We start from the raw sequence: 22261 nt of genomic DNA on the forward strand, positions 1-22261 counted from the left end.
AATACAGAAAAACCTCTAAATGAGTAGGTGTGTCCAAAATTTTGTCTGGTACAGCGCCAATATTCAAAGCTCCACTGTCACCTCACAGCAAGAAGGTCCTGGGTTCGAGCCCAGCGACCGACAAGGGCCTTTCTGTGTGGAGTTTGCATGTTCTCCCCGTGTTTGCATGGGTTTCTTCCTGGTGCTCTGGTTTCCCCCACAGTCCAAAGACATGCAGGTTAGGCTAATTGGTGGCTCTAAATTGACCGTAGGTGTGAACGTGAGTGTGAATGGTTGTTTGTGTCTCTAAGTGTCGGCCCTGCAATGACCTGACGACTTGTCCAGGATGTACCCCGCCTTTCACCCATAGTCAGCTGGGATAGGCTCCAGCTTGCCTGTGACCCTGAATGGTTACAGATAATGGATGGATGGATGGATGGATGGATGGATGGATGGATGGATGGATGGATATGCAAAGCTCAACTTTACAGCTTCCAAGCTCTGTATTAAATAAGTTTCATATAAGCACAATTACATATACAACTAGCATTTTGTCTAAGTTGCAACTCACATGGAGCCTGCCTCCACGTTTGGACCTCGTATGTAAAAAGGAACACGAATGTCAAACTCATAGGGCATGGACTTGCCCTTAATGAGGCCAAACTGGCCAATATGGTAGCCATGGTCAGACATGTAGATAAGGTAGGTGTTTTCCAATTCCCTCATTTCCACCAGCATATTGTACACCTTTTGATGAAAGAGAAACAGACAAGCACATTTTTTTCTTGCAAGTTCTCAAGGTCAAAAAGTATTGGATAGTTTGTCCTAAAACAATACAGTAGAGGTGGGCATATTCACATTCATTTAATAGTTAGTTGAAGTGAATGAGATTTTACACCTTTTCTACACTGTCATCAACAGACAGCAGGGTTTGCAGTCGCCTTCTCTGCAGCATATTGGTGAACTGCATGTGAACAGGTTTCATAGGGCCAGTGTTTTGCAATATCCAGTGCTTGTCCGGGTTAGGGGCATAATTGTAGCTTGGAGTTCTGAAGGGACAATTGTCACCAGAAATTATTTAGAAAAAAAAGGCTTCTGTAAAAAGCTGACAATATTTTCAATTCCCTTTCATGGTATGACTTGACTGTACTTCAGGACTGCAGATATTTTGGCTGTTTTCATGTGACATGCGTGTTTTCATCACCAGAGGCATAGAATCCATCCCATTAAAGGGAAAATTCATAATAAGAGAGTACTTTGTGCTACGGCCAATTTCAGAATTTCTACTTTGGGTTGCAACAGACCTGATTATTCACAATTGTTCTTCATTTGTGACAAACACAGGATTAGTTTGCATCACTATTGCATTTGATTATGTTTGATGAATTTAAAAAGTGTGCATTTTGTAAGGTAGAAGACAGCTTAATAATATGATATTCTAAAATTAAGAAAATAATATAATTAAAATAGATACATCTAAAAATATTTTTACTCTAAATCAACCTTAACCAAAAGTGGCAAAAAATAAAACATTATGCTTGTCAGGGTGCAGGCACTTATGGATACAGGCACAGGGGAGAGCAGGTGAAGCAAACAATAGAATGAGCCAAATCGGGAACCAGGAAGCATAGTCAAAACGAACATGCAGGGGTCGGTTGATCAGTGAACAGGATATCATAGTAGAGACAAAGAAATGGGGTCGGAATGAAACAAACATGGGTCGACGCACAGGGAATCAGGTGGAAAGTAAACGGCTCAGTATAGTTCAGTGGAGAACATTATACAATACTTCGCAACTGGAGAGTGTGAATGCTGGGCTTTAAATAGAGGAAGTGATTACGAGAAAAAGGTGCAATTAATAGTCAGGTGACAGGGGGCGCTGAGACTCCTGGTTATTGTAGTTCTGAACAGCCGTGCTTGAAGGATGTTCTGAGCTAGAGCTCTCAACTCTGTTACTGACAGAAGGCCCCCCCAGGGGCTCCCTCTGGGAGCAACTAGGTCACCCTCTCCCTGTAGGTGCTGGCTTGTTAGGGTGTAGGCTGTGGAATTCTTGTGTTAGGAGAGGGTCCAGCATGTCCTTAGAGTTCACCCAACTTTGCTCCTCTGGCCTGTAGCCTTCCCAGTCTACCAGGCACTCCAGCTGACCCTGTCTACACAGAGTTCAGGATCTTGTTTACCTGCTAGATGGGTTCACCTTCAATGTCTGGGGAGGGGGCTCTTGGGTGGGTGTGTTCATGGCTAAGGGGCCGTGGATAGCAGGTTTCAGACAGGAAACATGGAACATGGGTGCTATTCTGTTGTGAGGTGGGAGCACTAGTTTGTAAGATACTTTATTAATACAGCGTAGAACCTTGTATGGACCTTGTAGTTTCTTGCATACGTTGGCTTCTTTGAGATCCCTCATGAAGACCCACACCCGATCACCTAGAGAGTACTCTGGGTTCTTGCTTCTGTGTTTATCTGCATATTGTTTGTATTTAGAGTTTACAAGTTCCAATCTCTGGTGTACCTCCTCCCATACTTGCTGACTCCTCTTGAACCATCAGTCCACTGCTTCTACCTGAGTGAGTCATCACATGGAAACAGGGGGAGTTGGTAGCCGAGTATGCACTGAAATGGTGTCAATTGCATGGCAGAGTGTTTTAGTGAGTTCTGTGCATACTTGGCCTATGGGAGGAATTGTTCTCAATCCCCCTGATTCCACATACAAAATATACATAGAAAGCAGCCTACCTCCTGATTTGCATGCTCTACCTGGCCATTGGACTGCAGGTGATAACCAGACATGAGACTCACTGAAACACCTAATCATTCCATGAAGCAGGACCACAGTTTTGAGATAAATTGGGGGCCCGGTCACTCACAATGTCTTCTGGGATGCCTAAATAAAGAAAAACATGGTTGAAAATGAGTTTGGCAGTTTGAAAAGCAGTGGGTAGTCCAGGTAGCAGGAGGAGTCTGATCGCCCTTGAGAATCTGTCTATAATGAGCATGATGACTATGTTACGTTGGGATGGTGGTAGGTTGGTGATGAAGTCAATAGCGACGTGTGACCAGGGTCTTTGAGGCACCAGGAGTGAGCATAATTTCCCAGCAGGTGGAGCTTGAGGTATCTTGGCTTGGGCACAGGCTGAACAAGTTGAGACAAAGTGATTGATCTCAGAGATCATGTTTTCCCACCAGTACTTGTTGCTTATTAACTGGTATGTTCTGTGACTGCTGGAATGACCAGTGGCTAGGGATGCATGTGCCCAAGTGATGAGCTTCCCTCTGAGGTCGAGTGAGATGTACAAATGACATTTGGGGGACAGTTCTCGGGAGGGGTCGGGGGTTGAGAGTATTTGATCTCTTCATCTAGGTCCCAGGTGATGGCTTGGGCGCACAGTCAGGTGCTAGGATGGAATTTGGTTCTGAATTAAGGGATGAGGAGTTGGGTATTCAGGAGAGTGCATCAGCCTTTGTGTTCTTGGTGCCAGGACGGTAAGAGATCGTGAACTGAAAAAGTGTAAAGAATAGGGCCCACCTGGCTTGTCGAGGATTGAGATGTTTGGTGGTCTTCAGGTATTCTAGGTTCTTATTATCCTTTAGAATTATAAGCAGATCTGTGGCACCCTCCAGCCAGTGTCTCCACTCCTCCAGGGCCAATTTGATTGCAAGGAGTTCTCGATTGCCAATGTCATAATTCCTTTCAGTAGGTGTAAGCTTCTTCAAGAAGAACACTACTGGGTGCAACTTGGGTTTCACACTGAATCATTGTGAAAGCACACTTCCTACTCCCATCTCAGATGCATCCACTTCCACTACAAAAGCTTTGGCAGAGTCTGGATGTTGTAATATGGGAGCAGAGGTGAAAGGTACTTTAAGCTGTTTGAAAGCCTCCTCAGCTGTCAGGTTCCATTGGAGGCACCGTGGCCCATTCTTTAATAATGAGGTAAAAGGGGCGGCTATGGTACTGAAACTTCTGATGAAATGCCAGTAGAAGTTTGCAAAACCTAAGAAACATTACAATTCTTTTAATGTCGTGGGAGTAGGCCATGAAGTGACTGCGGAGACCTTAGACTGATCCATGCTGACCTTTTCAGCACTAATGATACAGTGGAGCAAAAAAGTATTTAGTCAGTCACCAATTGTGCAAGTTCTCCCACTTAAAAAGATGAGAGAGGCCTGTAATTTTCATCATAGGTATACCTCAACTATGAGGGACAAAATGAGAAAAAAAAATCCAGAAAATCACATTGTCTGATTTTTAAAGAATTTATTTGCAAATTATGGTGGAAAATAAGTATTTGGTCAATAACAAAAGTTCATCTCAATACTTTGTTATATACCCTTTATTGGCAATGACAGAGGTCAAACGTTTTCTGTAAGTCTTCACAAGGTTTTCACACACTGTTGCTGGTATTTTGGCCCATTCCTCCATGCAGATCTCCTCTAGAGCAGTGATGTTTTGGGGCTGTCACTGGGCAACATGGACTTTCAACTCCCTCCAAAGATTTTCTATGGGGTTGAGATCTGGAGACTGGCTAGGCCACTCCAGGACCTTGAAATGCTTCTTACGAAGCCACTCCTTCATTGCCTGGGTGTGTTTGGGATCACTGTCATGCTAAAAGAACCAGCCATGTTTCATCTTCAATGCCCTTGCTGATGGAAGGAGGTTTTCACTCAAAATCTCACGATACATGGCCCCATTCATTCTTTCCTTTACATGGATCAGTCATCCTGGTCCCTTTGCAGAAAAACAGCCCCAAAGCATGATGTTTCCACCCCCATGCTTCACAGTAGGTATGGTGTTCTTTGGATGCAACTCAGCATTCTTTCTCCTCCAAACACGACAAGTTGAGTTTTTACCAAAAAGTTCTATTTTGGTTTCATCTGACCATATGACATTATCCCAATCCTCTTCTGGATCATCCAAATGCTCTCTAACAAACTTCAGATGGGCCTGGACATGTACTGGCTTAAGCAGCGGGACACGTCTGGCACTGCAGGATTTGAGTCCCTGGTGGCGTAGTGCATTACTGATGGTAGCCTTTGTTACTTTGATACCAGCTCTCTGCAGGTCATTCACTAGGTCCCCCCATGTGGTTCTGGGATTTTTGCTCACCATTCTTGTGATCATTTTGACCCCACAGGGTGAGATCTTGCGTGGCGCCCCAAATTGAGGGAGATTATCAGTGGTCTTGTATGTCTTCCATTTTCTAATAATTGCTCCCACAGTTGATTTCTTCACACCAAACTGCTTACTTATTGCAGATTCAGTCTTCCCAGCCTGGTGCAGGTCTACAATTTTGTTTCTGGTGTCCTTTGACAGCTCTTTGGTCTTGGCCATAGTGGAGTTTGGAGTGTGACTGTTTGAGGTTGTGGACAGGTGTCTTTTATACTGATAATGAGTTCAAACAGGTGCCGTTAATACAGGTAATGAGTGGAGGACAGAGGAGCCTCTTAAAGAAGTTACAGGTCTGTGAGAGCCAGAAATCTTGCTTGTTTGTGGGTGACCAAATACTTATTTTACCGAGGAATTTACCAATTAATTCATTAAAAATCCTACAATGTGATTTCCTGGATTCTTTCCCCCCATTCTGTCTCTCATAGTTGAAGTGTACCTATGATGAAAATTACAGGCCTCTCTCATCTTTTTAAGTGGGAGAACTTGCACAATTGGTGGCTGACTAAATACTTTTTTGCCCCACTGTATATCCAAGAAATGAGATCTGATGAATGTGAAATTCACATTTCGCTGCCTTCACAGACAGGTGCGAACAGTTTTGGCACCCTTGAGAGTCATTAGTGTGATCTGTGGACCATTGGCTCTCTCTGCTATCATGCGAGTCATTAAAGTCAGCTGAGTTTTAATATGGATGTGTATTCAGTTTTCTGGGAAGTGTGCCAAGGACTGCATTGTAGGTGGCTGATAAGTGGTGTCTCAGACCCCCTCCTCTGTTCAGTGATGGTTGTTCCAGGTTGACGAAGATGGCTTCTTTTACTCCTCTTCAGTGGCGTGCACAGATAGACACGAGGTGGTGCTCAAGCACCTGCCCCTCTGCCCAAAAAAGTGCCCTTTTGAATTATTATTTATTTTATTTATTTATTTACAGTTTACTGAGGCCAATGTCGACATGATCTTTTAGAAAAGCCGTGGCATTAAAAGCGTGTGTGAAAATAATGTCCCGATGTGTGCCCCCTCCGCACACACACCGGACCTCTGTCTCTCTTGCTCTGTCACGTGAACAAGCGTGCAGTGCATTCAATGTGAGGTTGCAGCAGCATAGCATCCTGGAAGCCATGGCCTTGTCGTAGCGCAGACAACACATCGGGCAGTCAGTCAGCTCTTCCCCTGCCCCACCAGCCAGGTAACACATGAATCGAGTGAAAATGTATTGTTTGCCCTCTAAGCCCAAGCTGTAATTATTTTGTCGTGAAGTAGCCCGTCGCATACAGAAACAACTGCACATAAGTATTATATTTTTTGCTAGACCATTTTCAGATTTAGGAAAACAAAAATTTCTTTTTCTATTTTGTTCAACTAGAGATTCCTGGCAAAGTCAAAAAGCCTTGATGTAATAAATTAACATTAAGTGGTTGTTTTACACCTTTAAAAACTAAAACGGGTCAGTGGCGACCCGAACACAAGAGGAGGGTTAAATCTCAGACTTTTATAATAAGGTGTTCCACATGCGCAAAAAAAGTGCCCTTTTTTTCCCCCCCAGAGCACTTACCCCCCAAAATGTCTGTGCACACCACTGCTCCTCTTTCAAACCACCGATCTTCTCTGGCTAAAATGCATACATTGCAGTCCTGAAACAAGTGTTTTTTGTTATTGATAAGAAGATAGACTGCAGAGTCCTGGCCAAAGGAACTGGCTCTCCTGTGTTGAGCCATGTGCCTGTGAAGCGGTTGTTTCCTTTCCCCAATGTACATGTCTGTGCATTCCTTGCTGCGTTGAATTGCATACACTACAGTGTCCTGTTTGTGTCTGGGTATTTTGTTCTTAAGGTGGACCAATTTCTGCCTCAAAATGTTACTGGGTCTGAAATGTACAGGAATGTCGTGTTCGTAGAAGATCCTCCTGAGTTTCTCAGATAATCCAGAAATGTAAAGAATGACAATGTTATTGCATTTGTTGCTGTTTTCTTCCCTGTCCATTATGTTTCTTTTTCTGGTCTTGATGAAAGCCCAATTGGGATAGCCACATTTCTGAAGTGCTTCCTTGATGTGTTTTTGCTCCTTCTCTTTTCCCTCTGCCATTGTAGGAATGTTCTGAGCCCTGTGATGTAAGGTCCTAATGACCCCTAATTTGTGTTCCAGTCAGTGGCCAGAGTCAAACGGTCGGTACTGGTCTGTGTGTGTGGATTTCCAGTAGACCTCGATGCTAAGACTTCTGTCTTGTGCATGCCACAGTCCAAAAAGGCTAGGTTGTTTCACTTGGGAGAACATGTACGGTGGGGAAATGAAACAACCACTTCACAGGCACATGGCTCAACACAGGAGAGCCAGTTCCTCAGGCCAAGACTCTGCAGTCTATCTTCATCTCAATAACAAAGGACACTCGTTTCAAGAGTGGGGCGGCATGGTGGTGTAGTGGTTAGCGCTGTCGCCTCACAGCAAAAAGGTCCGGGTTCGAGCCCCACGGCCAGCAAGGGCCTTTCTGTGCGGAGTTTGCATGTTCTCCCCATGCCCGCGTGGGTTTCCTCTAGGTGCTCCGGTTTCCCACACAGTCCAAAGACATGCAGGTTAGGTTAACTGGTGACTCTAAATTGACCGTAGGTGTGAATGTGAGTGTGAATGGTTGTGTGTGTCTGTGTGTCAGCCCTGTGATGACCTGGCAACTTGTCCAGGGTGTACCCCGCCTTTCGCCCGTAGTCAGCTGGGATAGGCTCCAGCTTGCCTGCGACCCTGTAGAACAGGATAAAGCGGCTAGAGATAATGAGATGAGATGAGACTCATTTCAAGACTGCAATGTATGCATTTTTGCCAGAGAAGACCGGTTGTTTGAAAGAGGAGTAAAAGAAGCCATCTTTGTCAACCTGGAATGACCATTGCTGAACAGAGGAGGTGGTCTGAGACACCACTTATCAGCCACCTACAATGCAGTCCTTGGCACACTTCCTAGAAAACTGAATACACATCCACACCAAAACTCAGCTGACTTCAATGACTCGCATGATGGCAGAGAAAGCCAATGACCCACAGATCATCCTAATGACTCTCAAGGGTGCTAACACCATTCACACCCAGCCCCCCAGTGACCTACACCTACAGGATGACTCAAAGACCCAGGTGACCTCAACGACTCTCCATAGGGTTGCTTTTGGTCCACTAGAGGATAAATACCTGGAACTTCCCACTAGTCAGACAGAACTGAAGAAGCCTTTCAGATGAGAGGCAAAATATCAAGAATTTCAAACAAGTCCAGTTGCCTTTTTTTTAGCACCTACAGTTTATATACCGTAGTTTTGTTCATAAGTATTTGGAAAGTGACACAATTTTCATAATTTTGTCTCTGTACACCACCACAATGAAGCAATCAATGTGTAATTGAAGTGAAGAGAAAGATCTGAAACTGCTTTAATTCAAGGGGTTTAACAAAAAATATTTGCATTAACCATTTAGGAATTACAGCCTTTTTAATATTTTCACAGGCTCAAAGGGAATTGACAATTGACAGAAGGAATTGGTCAATTGAGTGATAAGCAGTTTCATGGCCAGGTGTGGTCTCATAATTTCCTCATAAATTCATGATAGATTATAGAGATAGAAGGTCTTGTGTTGATTCCAGGTGTTCAATTTGCATTTGGTAGCTGTTCATGGGAACTCTCAATGTGTGGTCCAAAGCGATATCAATGCAAGTGAAGAAGGCCATCATTAGGCAGACAAAACAAAACAGCCTTATCAGAGAGATAGCAAAAACTTTAGGAGTGGCCAAATCAACAGTTTGGTAAACTCTGGAAAAGAAGGAACTGGCAAGCTCAGCAACCCTTAAAGGCCTGGAAGACCATGGAAGGCAACTAAAGTGGATGATTCCACAGAATTATTTCCTTGGTGAAGAAAAACCTCTTTACAGCATGTAGCAAAGTCAAAAACAATCCTGAGGAGGTAGCCGTATCACTGTCAAAGTCTACAATCAAGAGACACTTTCATGAATTTAAAATACACTTAAATCAAGATGCAAACCACTGATAATATTCAAGAATATAATGGCCAGATTAGACTTTGCTGGACAACAACTGAAAAAAGCCTGCCCAGTTCTGGAACAAAATTATTTGGACAGATGAAACCAAAATTAACTTGCACCAGAATTATAGGAAGAGAAAAGTATGGAGGAGTGTTATGGCATGGGTATATATGGGTTACTGGTGTTTATTGATGTGACTCCTGAAAGAAGTTACAGGATAAATTGTCAAGTGTATAGATCTACAACCCCGATTCCCAAAAAGTTGGGACAAAGTACAAATTGTAAATAAAAACGGAATGCAATAATTTACAAATCTCAAAAACTGATATTGTATTCACAATAGAACATAGACAACATATCAAATGTCAAGAGTGAGACATTTTGAAATTTCATGCCAAATATTGGCTCATTTGAAATTTCATGACAGCAACACATCTCAAAAAAGTTGGGACAGGGGCAATAAGAGGCTGGAAAAGTTAAAGGTACAAAAAAGGAACAGCTGGAGGACCAAATTGCAACTCATTAGGTCAACTGGCAATAGGTCATTAACATGACTGGGTATAAAAAGAGCATCTTGGAGTGGCAGCGGCTCTCAGAAGTAAAGATGGGAAGAGGATCACCAATCCCCCTAATTCTGCACTGACAAATAGTGGAGCAATATCAGAAAGGAGTTCAACAGTGTAAAATTGCAAAGAGTTTGAACATATAATCTATAGTGCATAATATCATCAAAAGATTCAGAGAATCTGGAAGAATCTCTGTGTGTAAGGGTCAAGGCCGGAAAACCATACTGGGTGCCCGTGATCTTCGGGCCCTTAGACGGCACTGCATCACATACAGGCATGCTTCTGTATTGGAAATCACAAAATGGGCACAGGAATATTTCCAGAGAACATTATCTGTGAGCACAATTCACCATGCCATCCGCCGTTGCCAGCTAAAACTCTATAGTTCAAAGAAGAAGCTGTATCTAAACATGATCCAGAAACGCAGACGTCTTCTCTGGGCCAAGGCTCATTTAATCTGGACTGTGGCAAAGTGGAAAACTGTTCTGTGGTCAGACGAATCAAAATTTGAAGTTCTTTATGGAAATCAGGGACACCGTGTGATTCGGACTAAAGAGGAGAAGGATGACCCAAGTTGTTATCAGCACTCAGTTCAGAAGCCTGCATCTCTGATGGTATGGGGTTGCATTAGTGCGTGTGGCATGGGCAGCTTACACATCTGGAAAGACACCATCAATGCTGAAAGGTATATCCAGGTTCTAGAGCAACATATGCTCCCATCCAGACAACGTCTCTTTCAGGGAAGACCTTGCATTTTCCAACATCACGATGCCAAACCACATACTGGATCAATTACAGCATCATGGCTGCATAGAAGAAGGGTCTGGGTACTGAACTGGCCAGCCTGCAGTCCAGATCTTTCACCCATAGAAAACATTTAGCGCATCATAAAACGGAAGATACGACAAAAAAGACCCAAGACAGTTGAGCAACTAGAATCCTACATTAGACAAGAATGGGTTAACATTCCTATCCCTAAACTTGAGCAACTTGTCTCCTCAGTCCCCAGACGTTTACAGACTGTTGTAAAGAGAAAAGGGGATGTCTCACAGTGGTAAACATGGCCTTGTCCCAACTTTTTTGAGATGTGTTGTTGTCATGAAATTTAAAATCACCTAATTTTTCTCTTTGAATGATACATTTTCTCAGTTTAAACATTTGATATGTCATCTATGTTCTATTCTGAATAAAATATGGAATTTTGAAACTTCCACATCATTGCATTCTGTTTTTATTTAGGGCCCGAGCCCTATGGGCGAAGGCCCTATTGTTCTTGTAAGAGTTCACTATTATTATTCTTCCGTCTTCTTCTTCTTCTTCTTCTTCTTTATTTTTCTCCGCTGTTGGGCCATTTTCGGGGCGCTTGCCATGGGCGAAAACGCACGAAATTTGGCACCACTTCCGAGAATTGCCACCGCTACTCAGAACCAAAAGCTCAAACTTGGCCGGGGCTCAGGGCCTCTATAGCGCCCCCTAAGTCGTTGTGATTTTGGCCTCCCGCATTAAGGTGCCTGGGTGCCATGTAGTTTGCAGTACTGGCATGCCATTTGGTATGCATATGTATCTCACTAAGCCGGACAAAAATGTAATGCCGATGCATTAGCCACGCCCAACAGGAAGTGAGGTAATTTCACTTTTGTGCGAAATGCATGGCCACGAAGACGGCGCAACTCCTCCTAGACCGTTCATAGGAATGTCACCAAAATTGATATACATCATCTACAGACATGGCTGACAAAAGTTACTAAATACGTTTCACGGAGGATGAACCGTTCAGAAGTTATACGTCAATCAATTTTCACTTCAAAATTTTACATGCTAAAAAATTCATAACAAATCTTCTAATTGCTCAAACATGCTCATACTTCACACGCTAATCACTCATTGGGCTTCTGACATGTTACCCAATTTCTGTGATATTTCGCCACTGGGGGCGCTATTTTTGGGCAAAAAATCCAATCTTTCCTCAATTTTGGTCAAACTTCACGGCCACCCTCTTACTACCTCCCATGTCATGTATACCACATTTTGGGAATTTCCGTCCATGGGGGGCGCTGTTTTTGGCCGACGCAATTTCTCCAAAATGGGTTTTTGGTTAATTATTCCATAATGCTTTTCTTTCACACCTCTACCTTGTGCTAGTACGTTGCTGTTGTAGACACTTATTTTTCCAACTCATAATCACTCATGTACAGCATAGCGCCACCTACTGACATGGGAAAAACCAAAACATTTATTCTTCAAAAATCTATATCTCATCTTCTATTTACTGAATTTTCATCACACTTCATACGCAAACTCTTCATAGCTCACCTGACATATACGCCAAATTTTGTGCACTTTCGCCACTGGGGGTGCTGGTTATGGCAGAAATGATATTGCAGCTTCTGATTTGTCAACGTTGGCAAGCAAACTCTTTACAAGACCCTTATTGGGGCGCTTGCCATGGTCGACAACGCTCGAAATTTGGCTCCTTTTTCTTAGACTGCCACCGCTACTGCAAACCAGAAGCCCAGATCCAGGCGGGCCTCAGGGCCTCTATAGTGCCCCCTAACGTGTTGTGATTTTTGCCTCTTGCATTAAGGTGCCTGGTTGCCATGTAGTTTGTAGTCGTGGCATGCCCTTTGGTACGCATATGTATCTCACCAAGCCGGACAAAAATGTAATGCCAATGCATTAGCCACGCCCTACAGGAAGTGAGGTCATTTCACTTTTGTGCGAAATGCATGGCCACGAAGACGGCGCACCTCCTCCTAGAACGTTCATAGGAACGTCACCAAAATTGATACACATATCTACAGACATGGCTGACAAAAGTTGCTAAATACGTTTCACGTAGCGTAAACCGTTCAGAAGTTATACGTCAATCATTTTTCAATGCAGAATTTTACATGCTTAAGAATTCATAACAAATCTTCTAATTGCTCAACACTGCTCATACTTCACACGCAAATCACTCATTGGGCTTCTGACATGTGACCCAATTTCTGTGATGTTTCGCCACTGGGGGCGCTATTTTTGGGCAAAAAATCCAATCTTTCCTCAAATTTGGTCAAACTTCACGGCCACCCTCTTACTACCTCCCATGTCATGTATACCACATTTTGGGAATTTTCGTCCATGGGGGGCGCTGTTTTTGGCCCACGGAATTGCTCCAAAACGGGTTTTTGGTAAATAATTCCATAATGCTTTTCCTTCACACCACTACCTTGTGATAGTGCGTTGCTGTTGTAGACACTTATTTTTCCAACTCATAATCGCTCATGTGCAGCATAGCGCCACCTACTGACATGGGAGAAACCAAAAAATTTATTCTTCAAAAATCAATATCTCATCTTCTATTTTCTCAATCTTGATCAAACTTGATACGCACACTCTTAACAGGTCACCTGACATATGTGCCAAATTTTGTGAACTTTTGCCACTGGGGGCGCTGTTTTCAGGCAACAATTTATATCTCGGCTTCTGATTGGTCAAACTTGATCAAACTTTACAAAACAACTCTTCATAGGTCCCTTGACATGTATACCAAATTTGGTGAACTTTCACCACTGGGGGCGCTCATTGCGCTGTAGCAGTTGCAGGAGAGGTGTTTACAATCATGAGGCACCAGGAGTATGTTGTTTTGGTTGCCTTAAACACACATGACTTGTGGGGAATGGGTGGGCAGTCGGGAGCAAGTGTTGCAGCGTTACATACAGACTAATAGATGTCTAACAGAAGACAATCCTATGTAGCTATAGCTTGGTGACTGATGAGGTAAATACATTACTTTGGTTGGGAAGCCATGGCATAAAATGTTCTGTCCATGACAACATCTCAGCGCACCGTGTACTCTGTGTCCAATTCTGTGCTTTGTCGCCATTGTGGGAGTAATGTCTCTTGCCGAAGACGCTGTGGAAGGTATTTCGCGGGGACGCATGCCCCCGCCCCCCTTGGCCGCTGGCGCGAGGGCCCGTCGAGGCCGCTTGCGGCTTTAATTACAATTTGTACTTTGTCCCAACTTTTTTGGAATTGGGGTTGTATATAATGCCCCCAAAACATACTATGAAAGCAACTCAAGAGCTTCATTGGACAAAGAAATGTCATGTTCTTAAATGGCAGAGTCAGTCACCTGGCTTCAACCCAATTGAACATGCTTTTCACAGTTACTGAAGACAAAAGTGAAGGCAGAAAGACCCACAAACAAGCAGCAACTGAACACAGCTGCAGCAGAGGCATGGCAAAGCGTCTCAAGGGAGGAAACTCAGCATGCAGTGATGTCCATGGGTTCCAGACTTCAGGGGGTCATTGACTGGCAGCCAAGAATTAAAAATAATTATTACATTTATAAATTATATTAGTTGGTCCAAATACCTTTGTGCCTGTCAAAATTGGTGAACTATCTAAAAATGGCTGTAATCCCTAAATGGTTAATGCAATATTTTTGTTAAACCCTTTGAATTAAAGCTGAAATTTTATACTTCAATCACATCTTGACTGCTTCATTTCTAATCTATTGTGGTGGTGTTCAAAGACAAAATTATGAAAATTGTGTTGATGTCCAAATACTTATGGACAAGACTGGAGAGAGAGAGAGAGAGAGAGAGAGAGAGAGAGAGAGAGAGAGAGAGAGAGAGATATGGATAGATAGATGGACTTTATTGGTCCCTTAGGGGAAATTTGGGAACTAGGTACATCTTGCAAGGTTTTCCACAGTTTCTAATTCCAACACTGGAACCGCTGTTTGCACACTGTATACTCACATGTGTTGAGAGGCATTCAGAAAAGCTGTACTGTACTGAGGTGCTGCATCTTCTGGACCATGAGGAGCAACATGGCTCAGCACCATCATCACAGGCTGCTTGGGGTACAGTCTTTTAGACATCCGGAAAAAGCTGATACTATCATTTGTAATAAGGTCAGTGAGGTAGTCCTATAATTTAAGAATTCTGTTAATTAATCATGTCCTTGAAAACAATATAGTGTTTATACCTGCAAATGTCACTGAAGTTTTGTAAACTTTGGGGGGGGGGGGGGGGGGGTATCTTTGTAGAGCTTGAGTAAACTAACTATTTGGTGGAATATGTAAAAATGTCTATAATCCTTAAATGGTTAATGCAAGATTTTTGCATTACCTGAATCAGGTATTATAAAGACTAGAAACATGAAATGGAGTACTTGGTTTTTTTTGCTTGTTTGTTTGTTTGTTTGTTTGTTTTTTGCATGAAGGAAAATAACTTCAGTTAATTTATGTAGGCATTTAAAAGATAAAGAAACAAAAGCACTGGACAGAACCATGTGATACTCCATGTTATGCTTCTCCAGGACTCCATTTCTGCACAAGGTGTAGTTATAGAAGCGAGAGTTCTTCACCAGTGCTACCCACTCCTTCCATCCAGGTGGCACATAGGAGCCATTGTATTCATTCAAATATTTCCCAAAGAAGGCTGTAAGAGACAGTATTTATCTATTAGTAAACAAAGCAATATTAAGAAGCAAAACACAAACTGTTTGATAGAAAATAAAATACAATTTCATGCTACATATACAGTCATGGGAAAAAGAAAGTTTGCCCTCTTTCAGTTTTATGTTTTTCTTTTTGGGGACTTAAATACCAATTTTGAAGTCCTCACCAACTTCAATAAAAAACAAATGACCCCAGTACAAAAATAAGTACACCCTAAAATTCAGTAACATGTAGAACCACCTTTAGCAACTATAACTTGAAGTTTAAAAAAGTTATTTTGGGGTTCAAAGTACAAAGTGATTTTTCTTGTCAGCTGAATTAAGTATACACAGAAATGGAATGACAAAGCTCAGGGTCCACTGTGTACACCTAGTACAAATAAGACAAGATTATTGTGCTCAAACAGACAGGTCTGTGCAATATACAGTGATGCTTGAAAGTTTGTGAACCCTTTAGAATTTTCTATATTCTGCATAAATATGACCTAAAACATCATCAGCTTTTCACACAAGTCCTAAAAGTAGATAAAGAGAACCCAGTTAAACAAATGAGACAAAAATATTATACTTGGTCATTTATTTATTGAGGAAAATGATCCAATATTACTTATCTGTGAGTGGCAAAAGTATGTGAACCTCTAGAATTATCAGTTAATTTGAAGGTGAAATTAGAGTCAGGTGTTTTCAATCAATGGGATGACAATCAGGTGAGAGTGGGCACCCTGTTTTATTTAAAGAGCAGGGATCTATCAAAGTCTGATCTTCACAACACGTTTGTGGAAGTGTATCATAGCATGAACAAAGGAGATTTCTGAGGACCTCAGGGAAAGAAAAAAAAAGTGTTGTTGATGCTCATCAGGCTGGAAAAGGTTAAAAAAACATCTCTAAAGAGTTTGGACTCCACCAATCCACAGTCAGACAGATTGTGTACAAATGGAGAGAATTCAAGACCAGTATTACCCTTCCCAGGAGTGGTCGACCAACAAAGATCACTCCAAGAGCAAGGCATGTAATAGTTGGTGAGGTCACAAAGGACCCCAGGGTAACTTCTAAGCAATAGAGATCTTGCATGTGACGTCACAGCCAATCCAGATTGTAACAGACGCCATCTTGTCAGTCAAACGCCATATTTCCGCCTTCTACTTCTACTTCTGCCTTTTCTTCTGGAAAACCCTACTATATACAATTCTACTACAACGGCTGCGGCTACAAGCTCTCCCTACCTGTGCATGTTTTTTTATGTGTATTTTTGCGTGTTGTTCGTCTGTACCGGACTTCAATATCCACTACAACCGTATGAACTTACTGGACATTGGTTTCCAGCAGAAAACGACGGTTTGCAGCGATTTCCATCACATGCACAACATTCCGGACGAGATAGCGAGACCAGCGGGGTCTCCGTGGATTGTTATCGGGTCTGGCAGGCGAAGGAGGCAGCATCAGGAGAGGAAGCAAAAGCGAGCAGGCAGAGCCGGCCTGTTGACTAAGCTCAGAAAACAGCCACTCAAATCTCCACTGCCAAGCCTCTACCTCTCCAACACCAGATCCATGGTAAACAAGACGGACAATTTGGAATTACAGCTGGAATTACCTTATTCTATTCTATAATCGGCTGGTCAGTGCTATACTCAATACTTAAGTGACTTACCCATCCAATGAGGATTGTTATTTTCTTGTTTACAAGATGCCACATCTGAGGACGGCTGACAAATCCTGAATTTCTGTAAAGATAACTGTCCAGAGATTTATAAGCACGCAGTGCTTCACCACTGAACAGCGAGGGAAAGTTAATGAGGTAATTATACACGTCTGGGTATTCCACCTCCGGCAGTTCAATATCCACTGACACGGTCGTGAAAACTACGTCCGGTAAGCAATAAGGGTCACTAATCTGTAGGTCGTTTATTTTAGACATATATCTAATTATCTGTTCATTAGAAAAATGAGCCATGTAGTCCGTCGGTTGAAATTGATCCATTTTGTATACGAGTGCAGCAGTATTCAGCTGTGTTTTTTACCGACAAGATGGCGGCTGTTTACATTCCGGTCATGTGACTGCAAGATTTCTATTGAAGGCCTCTCTCACATTGGCTAATGTTAATGTTCATGAGTCCACCATCAGGAGAACACTGAACAACAATGGTGCGCATGGCAGGGTTGCAAGGAGAAAGCCACTAGTCTCCAAAAAGAACATTGCTGCTCATCTGCAGTTTGCTAAAGATCACGTGGACAAGCCAGAAGGCTATTGGAAAAATGTTTTGTGGATGGATGAGACCAAAATAGAACTTTTTGGTTTAAATGAGAAGCATTATGTTTGAGAAAGGAAAACACTGCATTCCAGCATAAGAACCTTATCCCATCTGTGAAACATGGTGGTGGTAGTATCATGGTTTGGGCCTGTTTTGCTGCATCTGGGCCAGGACGGCTTGCCATCATTGATGGAACAATGAATTCGGAATTATACCAACGAATTCAAAGGAAAATGTCAGGACATCTGTCCATGAACTGAATCTCAAGAGAAGGTGGGTCATGCAGCAAGACAACAACCCTAAGCACACAAGTTGTTCTACCAAAGAATGGTTAAAGAAGAATAATGTTTTGGAATGGCCAAGTCAAAGTCCTGACCTTAATCCAATCGAAATGTTGCGGAAGGAACTGAAGCGAGCAGTTCATGTGAGGAAACCCACCAACATCCCAGAGTTGAAGCTGTTCTGTATGGAGGAATGGGCTAAAATTCCTCCAAGCCAGCATGCAGGACTGATCAACAGTTACCAGAAATGTTTAGTTGCAGTTATTGCTGCACAAGGGGGTCACACCAGATACTGAAAGCAAAGGTTCACATACTTTTGCCACTCACAGATATGTAATATTGGATCATTTTCCTCAATAAATAAATGACCAAGTATAATATTTTTGTCTCATTTGTTTAACTGGGTTCTCTTTATTGACTTTTAGGACTTGTGTGAAAATCTGATGTTGTTTTAGGTCATATTTATGCAGAAATATAGAAAATTCTAAAGGGTTCACAAACTTTCAAGCACCACTGTACAAGTTGGGTTGAATGTGCATTTACCTTTACATTTCTGAAGTATTTTTACAATTGTGGATAATAGTTTAGACCTTAGTATATAGGAGCATGGATTCAGAGCTATGGAAATACATAATCAGTGATAAGGAGGTTGAGGAGTCTAACAATAGTATATAAGTATATAGTAGTAATAATATTTAATAAAAACAGGGTTATTATTATTATTATTATTATTATTATGTTAGTAGTAGTAGTAATAATAATAATAAAATAATATTATTTTCTTTTTTTATTATTACAAAGAAAAATGTGTTCATTAAATGCATACTCCAAGTTCTTTGTGTGCCTGTAAGTCCATGTCCAAAATAGTCCCTTGGATAAACTGACTATAAGTGGGGTTATGAAGGGATTGTGATCTTGGATGTGATCTAGGATTATCACAATTGTGGATAGTATACAGTACAACAGCAGCATGGATTTGTAGCTATAGAAATATATAAATCAGTGATAAGAAGGTTGATGATTCTAACACGAATATATAAGTGATAGTAGTAATAATAGTTGTAGTAATAATAATAATAAAGGCTAAACAAAAGGGAGTTCTTTTTTGTGATTATTACAGAGAAAAATGCAATTATTATAGGTGTACTCAGAGTTCATTGTGTGACTGTAAGTTCATGTGCAAAAGAGTCCCTTGGATAAAGTGACTGTGCATGAATATAAGCGGGGTTATGAGGGAATTGTGATCTAAGATCTTGAGGTAGTGTGGAAGATCCTGGGAGGCAGTGTGGTGTTGAGGAGCCTGACAGCCTGGGGGTCAAAACTATCACACAACCTGGAAGATCTGGTTCTGATGCTGCAGTCTCTCCTATTAAATGGCAGAAGTGTGAAAAATCCAAGTGAGGGGTGGGAGGGGTCATGCACAATGCTGCAGACCTTGCGGACACTGCGTTTGCTGAAAGTTTCTTCAGGTGAGGGGAGCCCCACCTCAGTAATGCTCTCTGCTATCCTCACCATCTTCTACAGGCACTTGTGGTCAGACATGTTGCAGTTGCCATACCAGACAGTCTCATCATTTTTGAAGAAATTTTGGCCCACTCTACTTTACAGTATTGCTTCAGTTCACTGATATTTGAAGGCATTCATTTATGCAAAGCTCTATTAAGATCCTGCTAAAGCATCTCATTGGGGTTGAGCTCTGGACTTTGACTTGGCTATTCCAACTCCTGGGGAGATTGAACCCAGTCTTGAAGGCTCCCCATTTGTAAACAATCTTTCTCTCTGTAGAATGGTGACTTTTGTTGTTTGGAGATGGCCTTATAACATTTACCAGATTGATGAGCAACAAGAATTACTTCTCTGAGTTTGTGGCTGATGTCCTTTCTTCTGGGCAGGAGGTAGACATGCTCCAGTGCACCAAACTGACAAAGGTTTTGCTCCAATATATGTAGTCCCATGCATCCATCCATTTTCTATACTGTTTATCTGTTTACCTCAACAGCGCAGAGAACTCAGCGGCTGCTTTGGAGAACAATAAGCACATCTCTTGGCTCTCAAGTGAAGACCCGAGAGTCAAGACCAGTAACTTCACTTGTGTAACTCAATTGAGCAACACAACTGACAAGGCAAGATACACTACTGACTTACAGGCACAATGTGCTTCCAAAGGATCCCTGTGCTACACCTGCGACATAGGCCTTTCTACCGCACCACTCGTTACAGAAATCTGTCTAACCTTCAGTTATTACAACCTGCCAGATCTACGTTCTTCGCTGTCGGACTATGGAACTGCCAATCAGCTGTTAACAAGGCCGACTTCATCTCTGCCTACGCCAGCAGTCTGTCTCTGAACCTGCTGGCACTCACTGAAACCTGGCTTAAACCGGAAGACACAGCAACCCCGGCAGCACTGTCATCTACCCATTCCCTCTCACACACCCCTCGGGTAATTCAACGAGGAGGAGGAACTGGGATCCTAGTTGACAATCAGTGGAGCTACACTACACTACTGCCTAACAACATCTACAAGTCTTTTGAGTACCACGCTATCAAGGTGACAGCTCCAGCTAAAGTCACTGTTACCATCATCTACCGCCCCCCAGGACCACTGGGTGAATTCGTGGATGAGCTCGACATCTTGATCTCCTCCATTGATCTAGATTGTCCCTTACTCGTCCTCGGTGACTTCAACATTCACCTCGACAAATCATATGCCACAGACTTCATCACTCTTATACATGCATTTGACCTACAATTAGCTCTCCAACTCACAAGAATGGACACCAACTCGACTTAATCCTAACAAAGAACTGTGTAGCGGAGGAAGTGACTGTTACACCACTACACATTTCTGATCACTACTTCATTCGTTTTACTATCTCCCTCCCTGAACTACTGTCCACCCCTCCTACCATGGTCACCTTCAGGCGTAACCTACGTAACCTGCCAATTACTAGTCTTGCTTCAGCTGTCGTCACGGCCTTGCCTCCTCTCTGCACACTTGACTCGCTGGACGTTAATGAGGCTACAGAGGTATTCACCTCTACTCTAAGATCTTGTCTGGACACCCTGTGCCCCTTAACCTCGAAACCTGCACGCTGTACCCAACCCCGTCCATGGCTGACAGACACCATCCTGGCCCAGCGCACCACCTTGAGAGCAGCAGAAAGGAAGTGGCATAAGACAAGCAACCCCAACGATCTAGAAGCATACCGATCTCTACTTGCTTCCTTCTCCTCTTTTGTAAGAACTGCGAAGATGGCCTACTACAATGACAAGATCACCAACACTACAGATTCAGGGAAGCTATTCTCTATCTTTAAATCATTACTCTACCCTCCCTCACCTCCAGTTGTCACAAATCTCACTGCAGATAATTTTGCCTCCTTTTTTACGGAAAAGGTAGCTGTAATTAGTAAGCAATTTGGTGAACCTTCCATTTTCTTTCAAACTACCACCCAAACAGTTTCTGGTGCAGTACTCTCTGAGTTTACTCCACTCTCAGAGAGTGATGTATCAAAGTTAATCAAGGAAAGTCGCCCCACTATCTGCCAGCTGGACCCTCTGCCCACTAATCTACTCCAAGCCATTTTTTCCAACAGTGGTTCTAGCAATTACATCCATTATGAACAATTCTTTAGCCTCTGGTACCGTCCCTTCTGCCTTCAAACAAGCAAGAGTGACGCCGCTACTGAAAAAGTCCACACTCAACCCTGCCCAGGTTGAAAACTATCGACCTGTCTTGCTGCTTCCCTTCCTTTCAAAAACTGTGGAGAGGGCAGTAGCTAAACAGGTCACAGAATTTTTAAATCAAAATAATCTTTTGGACCCAAAGCAGTCTGGCTACAGAAGTGGTCACTCTACTGAAACCGCCCTGCTCTCGGTAACTGAAGCTCTAAGGATGGCAAGAACAGAGGGATTGTCCTCTGTACTCATCCTACTGGACCTGTTGGCTGCCTTTGATACAGTCAACCACAGCATACTCCTTAGGATACTCTCGAGTATGGGAATCACGGGTGCTGTACACTCTTGGTTCAAATCCTACCTCGCTGGACGGATCTTTAATGTATCATGGCAAGGTAAACTATCAAAAACTCACACCCTCTCCACAGGTGTACCCCAAGGTTCAGTGCTAGGACCTCTCCTGTTTGCGATGTACACCACCTCTTTGGGAGATGTCATCCACTGACACGGGTTCTCCTACCACTGTTATGCCGATGATACCCAGATGTACCTGTCGTTCCGGCTGGAAGACTCTACAATCTCTGCACGCATCCCAGCCTGCTTTGCAGACCCCTCAACGTGGATGAAGGAACATCACCTGCAGCTGAACTTGTCTAAAACGGAGCTTCTAGTAATTCCAGCCAAAGAGTCAATCAGTCATAACATCAATCTTAAGCTGGGCCCTACTACAGTTGCCCCAAATAAGGTCGCCAAAAACCTGGGAGTCATGATAGATGATCGTCTATCATTTTCTAACTATATTGCATCAGTGGCTAAATCATGTCGATTTGCGCTGTTCAACATACAAAAAATCAGACCGTACCTGACTCAATATGCCACTCAGCT

At 42.7% G+C, this 22261-nt stretch overlaps 1 protein-coding gene across 4 annotated transcripts in view; it reads right to left on the reverse strand.

The window, feature by feature from the left end:
* Positions 1-22261, reverse strand: part of sulf2a (sulfatase 2a) — a 194902-nt gene that overhangs the window by 128199 nt on the left and 44442 nt on the right. For all 4 annotated transcript variants that reach the window (XR_009651642.1, XM_060910253.1, XM_060910254.1 and 1 more), the window contains exons 6-9: positions 14995-15146; positions 14463-14632; positions 878-1028; positions 551-726 (exon numbers count right to left, since the gene is read on the reverse strand). Coding sequence is in view for 3 of the 4 variants with exons in the window: in XM_060910253.1 (XP_060766236.1) it covers positions 551-726; positions 878-1028; positions 14463-14632; positions 14995-15146 (649 nt within the window). In the remaining variant the exon portion in view is untranslated. The remainder of the gene's footprint in view (positions 1-550; positions 727-877; positions 1029-14462; positions 14633-14994; positions 15147-22261) is intronic.

This window comes from Neoarius graeffei, chromosome 26 (genome assembly GCF_027579695.1).
Source record: "Neoarius graeffei isolate fNeoGra1 chromosome 26, fNeoGra1.pri, whole genome shotgun sequence".
NCBI classification, from domain to species: domain Eukaryota; kingdom Metazoa; phylum Chordata; class Actinopteri; order Siluriformes; family Ariidae; genus Neoarius; species Neoarius graeffei.